The sequence below is a fragment of the Populus nigra genome, chromosome 1 (assembly GCF_951802175.1).
Source record: "Populus nigra chromosome 1, ddPopNigr1.1, whole genome shotgun sequence".
In the NCBI taxonomy this organism is placed as follows: domain Eukaryota; kingdom Viridiplantae; phylum Streptophyta; class Magnoliopsida; order Malpighiales; family Salicaceae; genus Populus; species Populus nigra.
The window spans coordinates 27,506,649-27,521,027 of record NC_084852.1 but is presented as its reverse complement, the minus strand read 5'-3'; the positions used below and the strand labels follow the sequence as shown (position 1 = coordinate 27,521,027).

Below are 14,379 nucleotides of genomic sequence, written 5' to 3'. Positions count from 1 at the left end.
TTGTTTTGTTGCATTGCTTCCCCATATTTTTTTTTAAATTATCTTTGTCGAATTTATTTTTTCAATATTGAGTTGGTTGAGAATTTAGCTTTATATTTTTTTTCCATTTTTTTTAATTTTTTGTCCAAAATTGTTTTTTTTTGAATTATTTTTGTTGATTTGATTTTTTAAATATTGAGTTGGTTGAAAATTTAGTTTTATAGTTTTTTTTTAAAACACTGTGGATTACTACCGTGTTCCCCACATAGTTTTTTTTGTTATGATTTTTTTTAAATTATCTTTATTGATTTTATTATTATTGAACTGGTTGAGAATTACAACTGTATATTTTCTCATGAAACACTGTGGATTGCTACAGTGTTCCCTGCATGGTTTTTTTTTGTTATGCCTTTTTTTTTAATTATCTTTATCAATTTTATTATTATTGAGCCAGTTAAGAATTACAACTGTATATTTCCTCATGAAACACTATAGATTGCTACAGTGTTTCCATGTATGATTTTTATTTTCTTTTGTTTTTTTTAATAATTTTTTCTAAAATAATCTTTGTCAATTTTATTTTTTTAATATTAAACTGGTTAAAAATTTAATTTTATAGTTTTTTTCTTAAAAATATAAATATAGTAGATTACAATAATTTTTTTATATATAATTTGTTTTTTATTTTTTCCACAAACTTATGATAACACACAAACATTGCGCGTACATTACATCTAGTTCTTTTTACAAAGACAATAACCATACTCTATAAAAATTCTCGATCCTAGCCTTCAAGGTCACCTATAAAGTCGTTTAAACACCTATAAAAAAAAAGAGAAAAAGAAAGTCTTTTTTCAAACACAACACAATCAGAAGAGAATATTATCAGAAGGAAGGAAAGAGAAAGAGAAAGAGAAAGAAAGCAGCTGAGCTCTCAATCCTGAAACCTCACCAAGCCAAGTGAGAAACCAAAACCAAAGAGAGCAAGGACCAAGGATACACACACAAAACACAATCCCTCCTCCAAGATTTTAGTATTATTCTCCTTTTCTTTTCGTTTTTTCCTTCTCAATCTTTCCTTCTTTCTGTGTGTAAAAAATGGAGCAAATCAAGGCTACCTTCAAGCTAGAAGCTTGTGGCATAATCTAGGGACTTTTAACTATTTTTTGATCTCTTGTTTGAAAATCTTCGTGGGTTTTCCCGTGTCGGTGGTGGGGATGGGTTGCGAGAGAATGTTAATAGCAGTGAGCTTGGATCCTGAGAGAAAAAGGAGCGGTGGTCTTAGAACTAAGCAGGCTGGGAGAGGATCCTGTCGTGGAAGTTAGACTGTCCAAGAAATGTGCAGTCTTTGGCTCTGACCAGATACAAACCAGCGACTCCACTTTTGTTACTCTTTTCGTGCTATTAAGTTGTTGTTCTCGTTGTTTAAGGAAAGCCTTGATTTGGAGGTCAGTTTGAAATTGTGAGATGGGTCTTTTGTTGAGAGAAGTTTTGAAGATACTTTGTGGTGTTAATCAATGGTGTTATGCTGTTTTTTGGAAGATCGGATGCCAGAATCCTAAGTAAGTTTTTTCTTCTTCTTTCTTTGGTATGGTTGGTTGCTAAGAAAATGGAGTTGAACGAAGAAAAAAAAGGGGTGAAACTTTGAATTTATTTAAGGCTTTCTGTTTTCTGGGTTTTTACATTTATTCTGAGTTTTTTTGTGCTTTTCTGCTTGGTTGTTAGGAAAATAGAGGGAACAGTGGAATTTGTGGTGTATCTTTTGCTGGGGTTTTCTTTTACTTTTTTTTGTGCTTTTCCTGTATTTTCCGAGTGACCAAACAAAGAGGATCTGATGAGTGATTTTACCTTTGTCTGTTCTGGAGTTAACATGGGATTCTGGGTTTTGTTCTTGAAGTATTTTCTCGGTGACCAAACAATAAGAGGGTCCAGCTTCAGTATTTTTTCTGTTTAGGCTATTTTGGTCTTTGAATGATATGTTAAAGTCTGGTTGTTCTTTTTTTTTTCCTTTTCTTTTTCGGTCAGAAGTCTGATTGGTCACTGTTGTCTTATGTGGGATGCGCAATCTAATACACCCTTTCTTTTCCTCTGTTTTTGGAACCTTGTGTTTTGGTTTATTCTGTTTTGTCTTTAAGAATCTAAGTAAAAAGTTGATTTGTATTGGTTTGACTAAACCCTTTCTGTATTGGAATGATTTTATGTTCTTCAAATCTACTGATTCCATTTCTTCCTAGCTTGCTTGATTCCATTTCGTCCTGTTATCTTGGTTTTGAATAGAAAGAAATAGTTACGATTTTATCAGCAACTGAAGATTCTGCTGAATGGTTGCGTTTATTTTCTTTTGTTATCTTCTGTTTGGATCCTGAGAAGATGTTAAGAAAAGGGGAAGAAAAATCATAATAGAAAATGGTATCTAATTTTTTTTTCCTTTTGGCGTTTTGGTAACTAAACAGAAGGTGGGATTTATTTTTTGGTCTTAGTTACTTGCTAAATTCTGTTATAGAGCTGAATGATCTGAGATATTATGTTAATTTGCAGGTTGTTAATCTGGGAGGAATGTCACTACGAGCCAACATCATGTTCAGTTCCCCCAAGTACTTCTGGAACTGAGAACCTAGCACTTCCTTTTGGAGAGTGGGAAGGACACTTTGGTTCTGATGTTCACTCCTCTCAGCTTGGAATTCAAGCGGGGGGTAGACTCTGTTCGCTTATTAACAAAATGATGGTGAATAATCAGGTTAATATTGTAGGCGAAGGGTATGTTTTTCTTCCATTTCATGTACCTTACATTTTAGTTTCACATTATGACTGCCTGTTGTGCACAATTGAAAGTCTGATTTGTTATTTTTCCAGAATCGTTGGGCGTGTTGCGTTTACAGGAAACCATGAGTGGATTCTTGCAAATAATTACAGTAAAGATGCCCATCCTCCAGAAGTACGCTACATAAGTTTTCATCCTGTGCTATGGAATAATGTTTTACACTAATTGAGATTGCATATCAGTATCCATTAGCCATTCTTAGTTGCACAATTTGCTAGCTGGAGTCCATTGAAAGTTCTATTTTTTGTTTTCTCCTGATCATCTTTAGTACACATACTCTAATGATAATTCGTAACTGAATTTAACAGAGAGGAAATTGTGGAATTCTATTATTTTGATGGAAAGTTAAACGACAACATCTTAATGCAATAGTAGCGTGTACTTCTTCCTGTGAAATGCAATGCGGCTGCACTGTTAGTAGTTGAACTTGTTATAACTTCAATCTTGTCTGTTCTACAGGTTTTAAATGAGGTTCATCACCAGTTTTCAGCTGGGATGCAGGTTTGTAAGCTTCCCATATGTTCTAATTTCTGCAACAATCTTCAATCTGCCTTCCATGAAAGTTTTTTTTTTTTTGGCAGACAATTGCTGTTATTCCTGTTTGTCCTCATGGTGTACTTCAACTTGGTTCTTCCTTGGCTGTAAGTCCTTGTTATTCAGTTGTTTCGATGTGCTAATGAATTGAATTTTCAATTGCAATGATATATTGTGCAAATAATATCACTTGTTGGTTAGATTTATTTTTCTTATATCTTTTGGTCTTTTCCACTCTGCTTGTTTCATAAAGGTGTCCAATTTGGGTTTTGGTTTTATTAAATTCCTTCTGGTCACTATTTTTTTTTTCAATATAGCCATCATATATTTGCATAACTGTTTATTGGAGTTAATGTAGAGTTCCGAGGCAATCTATTTCTAACTTATTCATCACCACTGATTCTACAGCTATACCTGTGATTTCAATATTCTATGGCACTGGTCACTTATTCATTATGTCAAAGAATTTTTCCTGATGCTCTTTGTATATTTATATTTTATCTTTACTGTCAGATTCTGGAGAATATTGGGTTCGTGAATAACGTGAAGAGTTTGATCCTGCAACTAGGGTGTGTCCCTGGAGCACTTCTGTCTGACAACCATATGGAAAAAGAAACCACAGAAAGAATTGGAATGCCTATTTCCTGTGGAATGGCTCTTCCTGTGTGTTTTTCTGGAACTTATAAGGTGCCAAGCTCCACTCCTTCCTTGGCAGACAGCTGCAACCAACAAATAATCTCATCTCAGGAGGCTTCTAGAATTGTTGGTCAACCTTCTTGTTCTCAAAATAGACAGGTTCAGGATGATCAACATGCTACTTCTTCAGCCATTCATATCCCCAATGCAACTGGAATTTTAGCTAAATCTTGTGATGACTTCCGTGAACCAAAAATTACCTCACTTGTGAAGCCAGACAATCCATTCATGGGCCAACTAGCAAATGGAGTTGTTGGAGCTGAAGTGATCCCCTCAAATCCTGGTGCGTGGCTGAACCACCAGACTGCTTCAAGCAGTTTAAGACTTGGATTCAATCATCGACCAATTATTAGTCAGTCAAATACCAATAGTAGCATACTAAAATTACTGGAACAGCAGATTTTCTCTGATGTTGGTGCACAAAATCATGTTAGCCACTATAAAAATGAATCAAATGGCCTTACTATGGCCCACCCAAGGACAAATGAAGGCCATTTTCTTACTTCTACTGGAGGTTCTCATATATCTGGACAGTTACCTAGTGAAGTGGGCACTAAGAGAAGAGCAAACTCCAATCTTTGTTCCTTATTAAAACCACAGAAATTGGCAGATATCAATCACTCATCCACGCTGCTGGCAGGGGTTGGGACTCAAAATGTAGGTTCTTCAAGGGCAGAGGATGATCATTTATCTGGTCTGTTGGATCAATCAAGTGCGAGTGGCATTCTTTCAAGGGGTTCCAATCTTGAATATCCCCACACAGATGTGAAGCCTACTAAAAAGGAAGCAACTACAATGGAAAAAAAGATTGAAGGTGATTTATTTCAAGCACTTAATGTCCCGCTGACTCAACCAGGTGAACATGTATATTTGAGCGAGAATGTTCTTGGTTCCGTTAATGATTGCCTGATGAGCGCATCTGGAAGTCAGAATACTGTCACTGTAAATGCTAAGCGCGAGGAACCATGTGCTCAACCTCCCTCTGGGGATGACTTGTATGATATTTTGGGTGTGGAATTTAAAAACAAATTACTCAACGGCAAGTGGAATAATTTACTTGGGGATGAACCGTGTGTGAAGAAGACACAAGATATGTTTAAAGATGCTTCAACATTTATGAGCATCCGGGAGGCAAATTCTGATCTTTTTTCACTTACTGGAGGAGTCTCAGACAGTAACATGTTCTCTGACCTGGGTACTGACCATCTTTTAGATGCTGTGGTATCTAAGGCACACTCTGCTGCCAAACAGAGCTCAGATGATAATATTTCTTGCAGAACAACATTGACAAAGATTAGTACGCCGTCCTTTCCCGGTGGTTCTGCCAACTATGGCAGGATTGGAATGTGTGATCAGGTGCAAAGGGAGTTAATTAGCCTGCCTAAAAGAGCAGGGACCATAGCATCTAGCTCTTTTAGATCTGGCTGCAGCAAGGATGATGTAGGAACTTGTTCTCAAACTACTTCCATTTATGGGTCCCAACTGAGTTCCTGGGTTGAGCAAGGGCATAATGCAGGGCATGATTGTAGCGTTTCAACTGCATTTTCCAAGAAAAACGATGAAACAAGCAAGCCAAATCGCAAAAGGCTTAAAGCTGGAGAGAACCCAAGACCTAGGCCGAAAGATCGTCAGATGATCCAAGATCGTGTTAAGGAGTTGCGTGAGATTGTACCAAATGGAGCAAAAGTAATGCATTTCTTTAATCCTTCTGCTGCATGTCTTTTTCCTGTGATAGCTAACGATGACAGTCAGATTTGATACTATTCTTTCTGTTACTGTGGTCTAACAGTGTAGCATAGATGCTCTGCTTGAACGCACAATCAAGCATATGCTTTTCTTGCAAAGCGTGACGAAGCATGCAGATAAACTGAAACAAACTGGGGACTCCAAGGTATCACTTGCATACACTATTTATATGTATAATCTTATCCATGACAATTTGTACTGGTGTTTCTTTTGTTTCCTGCCCATTCTAAACTTAATGGAGGGAACATAATACTCTTGTTTTGTCAAAACAATGTCTAGTACCGCTGCATATGGGTATTGGGGGCAGGAATGGGGAATGCCTACAAAATTTCATTGGCATAAACTTGATATGGGGATATCTGTCATATCAAGTACAGTTATCAAGGACATCAGTCAGGATTTATGCACAGATAATGTATATTGGAAATGATTAAATTACTCTTATATCTAGCTTAGTTTTTGACATTTTGTGCTTTGAACAATTACTAACGAGAGAAATGTTTCTGATTGTGTATTTTGTTCTTGTAAATTTGCAGCTTCTTAACAAGGAAAGTGGACTGCTTTTGAAGGAAAATTTTGAGGGAGGGGCAACATGGGCATTTGAAGTTGGTTCACAATCTATGGTTTGTCCTATCATAGTTGAAGATCTGAATCCACCTCGTCAGATGCTCGTGGAGGTAACAGCACCTTTTTTTTTCTTCACTCAGATATTGGAGTTGTTGGTTTTAACAAGTTTCTTTTATCCTATATGTTGAATCTTGTATTTCCTCTTATGACAGATGCTTTGTGAAGAACGGGGCTTCTTTCTAGAGATAGCTGATTTAATTAGGGGATTGGGTTTGACAATCCTGAAGGGGGTGATGGAAACTCGAAATGACAAGATCTGGGCACGTTTTGCTGTAGAGGTAGGATTCTAAACTGAAATACTGCATGCATAATCAACTGTTGGTCCCAAGTAACCTTTCATGGAAGGAATATGTGGGGTGCCCTCACCTTTTTGGACTATCTTTCCAGTGGCATTACTGGCTTCTTTGTCCTCCATACATAGAAATAATGCTAGTTCCTTTTCATCATTCCTCTTCAAGGCGGGAAGAGCATATTTTTTAAATAATAATATGCCAAATGAGTGTCTTCTTTTACATCTGATCTTGAACTACAAGATCATGGGAAAAGAAATGCATAACCTTGGTAAAAATGTGTCCGATTCGCACTTGCTGTGTTGTGCAAACTACCATGCTTTAGTGTAATTTTCAGAATTTATTCTTTATATTGCTAGCGATCTTAATGATGGTTGCCTCACTATCCCCTGCTAGAATGCGCATCTTTTACAATCTTCGCATTTGGTCATCTAAATTCAAGTGTCATATGCAGGCAAACAGGGATGTAACAAGGATGGAAATATTTATGTCTCTTGTTCAACTTTTGGAGCAAACTGTCAAGGGCAGTGCACCACCAGTGGGTGCATTGGAGAATGGCAATACGATGGTTCATCACACGTTCCCCCAAGCTACCTCTATACCTGCAACTGGTATGCCTAGTAGTTTGCAGTGAACTGCCTGCTAAACAGTATTTCTGGTGTGGATATGTTAAGAGCAATTGCAGTTTTGCTTGCCATGACTAACATGTGTTCCAGCCTTAAGCTCTCTGGCAGTTCTAACTATCTCTAACATTTTTGTCCCCAAAAAACTAGATTATGCCTAACTTCATCTCACAGAAGGGGGAATTTGTTTAGATAGCTAAAGCTTCTCACGAACTTTCAACTTTGTGTTCCTTTTGGCGATGAACATCCGAATTTTGGATCATCCACGGTTGGGGGAAACAATTTTAGCTTCAGAGTACGTAAATTGGTGGTGTTTTAGGTGACTAGACATCAATGCTGCAGAATCTTAGTTTAGTCTCATTATAGGCTGGAGAAGGGTTGCATATCAGTGGGGTATTAACCAATGTATAGGGGATTTTAGATATGAAATGAAGGGATCTGTCTTTCCTTTCGAAAAGACTGTTTGCCTCGTCTTTTTTTCTTGTGTTGCAAGTTTCTGTTGTGATTTGTTTTCCTCCTGGACCCTTTTTATTCTGCGTGGTTTTCAAATCAGTGATTTTATACTTTGGATGGTATAATGTTTGTTGTTAGTCGAATTTATAATTACTTGAATGTTATATGGGTTTTCCGGTTCCTCTCCAGATCGATTGCATGCTGGCGGCATTGCGTTACGAGTATCATCCTATATAAGACCATTGTTCATTTTGCGCATTTTCTTTTCAAGTTTTTGGGCTGTGATTGTTTTTTCTTCATTTTCAGTCCTTTTAGTTTGGAAATTTTACGACCTGATCCAAAATTTGATTTTTATTGTCTTTCCGCCCTTGAGTTTGGAAGAGAAAAAAAACTTGCTTCCAAGTTCAATAACAATGCATAGGTGGTGTGTTATACTTTTTAGTACTTTCATATTATAATTATCAAAACATTATTTTTTTATATAATTTAAACATGCTTTTATAGCTATAATAAGATTTTTGTCTAAAAATATTCTTGTAGAAAAAAGCGGGATAAAAAGGTAACGTGGTAAGAAAATAAATGAGTTTCAATTAGAAGGATACCTTTTTATTTTGATTTCAATTCGGCCAAAATCTTTTGGATATTCATTGTGATTTTTTTTAAATAAAATACATAGAACAAAAAGTAATATTTTATTGTGGAAAAAAAAACTCGGGATTATGCCACTATATTATTTTGTTTCAATAAAATATAATTTATTATACATGATATTATATATTTTAATCTATATATATCTTTTAGTTTACCAATTAAGTCATTAATTATCGTTAGCAATTTTTTTATATTTACTATCAATTTATTTTATTAAATACACCCATCAAATTTTTATTTCACAATTAAACTATTTATTAATGTAAAAAAACTACGAGGACCTTGTTCATATTTGTAGCATAAATATTGTTTTAAAAAGATTAAATTTTTTTAAAACAATATTAATTTTTTAGTATTATGGATTGTTTTTATATATTAATATAAAAAATAAATTTTAAAAAATAATAAAAATTATTATTTTAATACATTTTCAAATAAAAAAATATTTTAAAAAATAATTAACCATTCTAAACTAATACTTCAGTCAAGTCAAATAGGAAAAGCCTCTGCCTTGACGGATGTTAGCCTATGAAAGTTCAAATATTTTGATATGGCATGACCGATATTCCAGTTCATTACAAAATTTAAATTCAAGCTGACAGTTCTCGATGATACAATGTTCTCAAATCCATTAGCAAGTAAGAAGTTGTGTTTCGTGAAGCAATAGGGATTTTAAATAATTTGAAAAGATGTGTAATATTGTTTGTTTTATTTCATAGAAATTATACGTAAAAATAATTGAGGGTTAAAAGAAAAATCAATTTATAATGATATGCTTTCTCTAAATAATTATTTGAGAGTGAAAATCATGGAATTCTAAGATTAATTATATGTATTATAATTTATCTTCGATTATTCATGTTAATTTATAATCAAAGCATTGCTTACATGTGATATCAAAGTATTATATTTAGAAACTCATGGTTTTTTATTTATTTAAAGATTATTATTTTTCTCAATTTCTTACACGCCATAAATTTTAATAAAGGGGTTTTATTTTATTCTTCCATTTTCTATTACAATAAAAAAGGGAAAGGAATCGGAAAAGGAGAAGCTTTTTTTTTTTTTTTTAAATCTAGCGGTCATGATGTATTATTGATTTTGCATTATTAAAACATAATGTACAGGAGAAGGACAGTTCTTTTGATAATTTTATTAAACTCAACTCACTTGATATTTCTTGTTTAGCTTGATTTTTAATTTAAATTGTAAAAGAATTATTTTAACATAACTCATTAAATTTGGCGGGTTAAAGAAAACTCGGATCACCGGTAAAAATATAATTTGATTCTCAAAATATTTTTAAGATGAAATATTTTCTTAAAAAAAATATTGAGACAACAATACATTTAATCAAACCAGGTCAACTTACGTTAACCCATCAAACTGGTGATGTAGACCATGAACTTCATTGAGTTTAATAACTTTGGTTTTTTTTTTTCAAACTATTTTTACTGAATTATATGATAAAAAAATAGACGCTTGTAAAATTGAGCAGCAACTCAATACCATGATGTTTATCTAAAAACACAATAATCCCATAAAAAATAAATTATGAAACCTAATTTTTAATATTTATGTTTTTTTCCTATAATATTTTTTATTTAATAATATGATAAAAAATAGATGCTTAGAAAATTGAGCACTAACTCAATAAAAGGATGTTTTTCTGAGACCACGATAACCTCATAAAAAGTAAATTGAAATAAATTATGAAGGCTAATTTTCAATAATTATGTTTTTTTTCTGGAATAATTTTTTATTTATTAATATAATAAAAAAATAGATGCTCAAAAAATTGAGCACCAAACCAATGTATATTTTTCTAAGATCACGATAACCTTATAGAAAGTAAATTGAAATAAATCATGCAACCTAGTTTATAACAATTATGTTTTTTTTAGAAAATTATTTTTTATTTAACAATATGATATACCATTTTTTATTTAATAACATGATAGAAAAAAGCAGAAGATAGTAAAATTAAGCACCAACCCAAAACTAAGATGTTTTTCCAAGACCACGACAACCACATATAAAGAAAAAAATAACAAAGTCCAAATCCTGATAAACTCAATTTTGAAAGATAAAAATAAAAAAAGTTATTGTTAAAATGAATAGTAACATGTGAGGAGGAGAATAATGAATTCCCCCTATCATTTAGCTTTTGTTAACTAGATTGGTGGTTCGTGCTATGCCATGCCCAGATCAAACTTTTTTTTAAAACCTAAAAATTGTTTAGGCGAAGGTAGCACTTTTAAAGAAGTAAGAGAAACTCAAGAGTTAGGTTAAACCTCAATTACTTTGATAATATGATAGAAAAAATAGAAAAAGTAGGTGAGGTTAAGTTGGATTAACACGTGAAACCCATGACCTAATATATGAGATCAAGATAATCTCATAAAAGTATGGAATCATAAAAAATCAATTGTGAAAAAAGACCTAAAATAAGAATTAAGAAAACTTAGTCGAATCTTTTAAACCCGTGACCCAAAAAATTAACAAAATCCTAATAACTAAAATGTTGAGTGACAAAATTGAAAAAAAAAATTTAAAAAATAAATAAAATAAAAATAAAACAAATAACAATTAAAATAATAAGAGCTGAATCTGACATAAAATAAAATGAACTAAGATATTAAGGGATACAATTGAAAAAAATAATCTAACTAAGAGAATTATATAAAATATTGAGGTAAGTAATTGAAAGGATAATTTCATTAAGAGAATAATTAAAAAACTTAATAATTAAAAGAATGAGAATTAAATTTGAGAGATAAATAAAAACTTAATTGTTAAATTGAAAGAAAATTCCAATTTTATGAAATATTTAAAATGAAAGAAATAATAAAAAGAATCAAATATAAAATAAAAAATAATAACGAAAGGGCCGCTTTGAAAATATGTAAGGAAAGACTCTAAAATCGAGAAAGAAAAAAGAAAAAAAGATAAAAAAAAAAAAAACGGCCACCAATGTAAAAACCAAAATTTTTTTGCCACACGAGCCATCCAGTAATGGAGGCAACATTGTGAGAATTAAAACACGATCATGAAAGACAAGGTTTAGTTACCAAAAAAAACATTGCACGAACTATTCAAATAGCATGGGAGCACTCACGCACTCCCCCATTGAGCTTCACACACAACTGACTTTTTAAAAATGAATTAATATTATACATATGCCTAAATACTAAAGTGCTCCTACTTAAACTTGGTATCTCCAAAAAAAAAAAAAAAACCAAGTGAAAAAGACAATAAAACCCCTTGACTAAGGCAAAGACAATTTCCATGTAAGGTCATTTAGGTAATTTTATTGTACACCTGAAATGAATAAAATCAAAGTGCCCTTTCCGGCCCAAGTATTCTTTTTTAATTTCAAAAGTATTTTAATCATTTTACTATATAATTAAATACTAAAATACTAATCTACACTTTCTTTCAAAGTCATTTGTGTTTTGTGGATAAAATTATTATTTTACTATTTCATTTCATAATGCAATAAATTTAGAGCAACAGTAAAAAGTAAGAATAATATAGTAATTTCACCTAGCCTTTTAGTTTCTTTCTTTCAGCATGGAGCGAGATAAATATTTTTTTAATGTAAAAAAATAATGATTTTACTGTGCTGCTTGTTTTTTAGAAAGCCCTCCCATAAGAAAGGGAGAGTGACAGAGTGTGAGAGGAGGAAGTCCTCTGTGTAATTGAGCTGAGACCTTTTTCTTTGTGGATGGGAAGTTTTCTAAACCGAAGAAATTCTAGAGAGTAGTTGGAATGGCTTGTCATCCCACTTGTTGCTTAACGTTTCCCTCTCCTCAACGCTGAGTATATTATATTTTAATTCTTGTGTTTTTTATTTATTTATGAGTTATTTTTTGTGGTTTTGAAAATTATGAGAGTCTTTGATGAAAGTTGACTCTAAATCTTTTTTAAGATTCTTAAATTGTCCTTTTCAACCGTACAAGAATTAAATAATAATTTACTCTCAATGTCTTATCAAAGCTAATAAAATTAATTGATTAATCTTTTTATGATTGTAGAAATTGCCTGTTTATCTTTATATTTTTGAATTCATTTTTCTCAATAAGAATAATTTTAATGGAAAAAGCTATTTTTTAATATATTAAAATAAAAATATAATATTTTTTTACATGCACTCCAATAAAAAATATTTTAACAACTCATTTATATCTTAATATATTTAATATTAATACTTTAAACCTTTTTAAGAAAATCATTGAGAAAAGTTCAATTGATAAAAAAATATATTTTTATAATCTATTTCAATGCTTAAATATATGGAAATAAATTTTATTTGATAGAAAAATCATTTTAACTTTTCATATAAAGCTGCAAAATCACGAGAGAAAAATTAAAAATTATTATTATTATTATCGTAATCATTAAAAATACCCTAAAACTATACTGCGCATGAATGATTTATTCATATTAATGTTACATAGATTCATTACTATTTTATATTAAAACTTTAATATTATATTATAAAGTTATTTCAATTATTTAATTATTAAATAATTTTTTTTTAAATTATTCTTTAATCCTCACTATTCTCAATGAACATTGAGCACATATACCTGTCATTCTTGATTAAACGTAATTCTGCAAAATTCAGCTTGTGAAAACAACCTCCCCTACCTTTTACAAGGCAGTGCCAGAGGAAATTTTGGTTTCTCTCATACAAGTAGAGCCTTCTTCTTGACACCACACATTCTGATTAAAGAAAAAAGTATATATGAAATAGAAAAAAGAAACTTCATATAATTAAGGGCCGGAGGAGGAGTGGGGTGTCCATGCATGTCAAATGTCTCCCGTAAGATGGACAAACTAAATAAGATTGTGTTTGATTTTATGGTAGATATTATGTTTTTTTTTTTAACTAGCAAAATTAATTGTTTGGTTGCTAACTAAAGCATAATTTAAAAGAGTGGAACTAGTGAAAAATGTTATTCAACCACATGTACATGTGAGCATCTTGTTTTAGTTTTTGATGAGTTTCTATCTTAGTAATTTCTTTCTCCGTCGACAACTTTTGGAAGAAAAAGGCTAAAGAATCGTTGTTGTAAGGCTAAAACACCATCATCTTCTTCCCAAACACTCTTGATCTTTTTTATATATCTTTTGAAATCCTCAAGGGATCATTAGAGCTGCTTGTCGTGTGTTTCTTTTCTTCTCCAGTGTCAAGATTGAAATCCCAAGATCAACCCTCAATTTATTCTCTCCCAACCAAAAACTTTGTGAAAACTGCATAAGAATGATATATGTAGAGAAGAGAAAAGTAAAGCTTGAGAAAAGAAATATGCGTTCTTCTTATTATTCTTCAAGATGATGATGATGATGATGATGATGATGTTTGTGTGTGTGTAAAGACTTGGCTTTCTATCAGTTGCAACTGACATTTACTGTTATAACTAATCTTTAACTGCTATAACTAACTTAAATGACTTGAACTACTAATTAGCAGCTACAGACTTTAACTTCATCGTATCTATAGTATGTTGTATATTCCAACACCCCCCCCTCAAAATGAGAATGAATATTCATCATTCCCATCTTGCTAAGAAGATGATGAAAGCGGAGACAATCGAGAGGTTTGGTGAGAACATCAACCAATTAAAATCTGAAAGGAATGTGGATGATTTTAATCAAACCCTCATGCAATTTCTGCCTAACGAGATGACAATCGAATTGTACATGTTTAGTTCTTTCATGGTGTACTGGATTTGAGGCAATTTCTGAAGCAGGTTTGCTGTTAGTGTACAACAATGCAGCCTGAGAGTGTGGTACATAGAAATCAGCCAGCAAATAAATTAGCCATTAGAGCTCACACGTGGTAGTTGCCAAAGCTCTATATTCAGCTTCTGTTGAGGACCTACTGACAGTAGGTTGCTTCTTTGATTTCCAGGATATGAGAATCCCTAAGAAAAACTAAAAAACCAGTGAC

General features: G+C 32.2%; 1 protein-coding gene across 2 annotated transcripts; it reads left to right on the top strand.

The window, feature by feature from the left end:
• The first annotated feature begins 803 nt into the window (after nucleotides 1-803).
• Nucleotides 804-7,894, top strand: LOC133668672 (transcription factor LHW-like). Of its 2 annotated transcripts, XM_062088628.1 has the most exons (10): nucleotides 808-1,541; nucleotides 2,518-2,736; nucleotides 2,833-2,914; nucleotides 3,260-3,301; nucleotides 3,382-3,441; nucleotides 3,848-5,716; nucleotides 5,820-5,921; nucleotides 6,313-6,453; nucleotides 6,556-6,681; nucleotides 7,148-7,894. In XM_062088628.1, exons 1-10 carry the CDS (start codon nucleotides 1,447-1,449, stop codon nucleotides 7,325-7,327), a joined length of 2,916 nt encoding a protein of 971 aa, XP_061944612.1. In that variant the 5' UTR covers nucleotides 808-1,446; the 3' UTR covers nucleotides 7,328-7,894. The 2 variants fall into 2 exon arrangements, 1 of the variants encoding a protein (XP_061944612.1); XR_009833768.1 differs by lacking the exons at nucleotides 6,556-6,681; nucleotides 7,148-7,894 and adding an exon at nucleotides 6,056-6,191 and having other exon boundaries at nucleotides 804-1,541; nucleotides 6,313-6,350.
• Nucleotides 7,895-14,379: the final 6,485 nt, after the last annotated feature.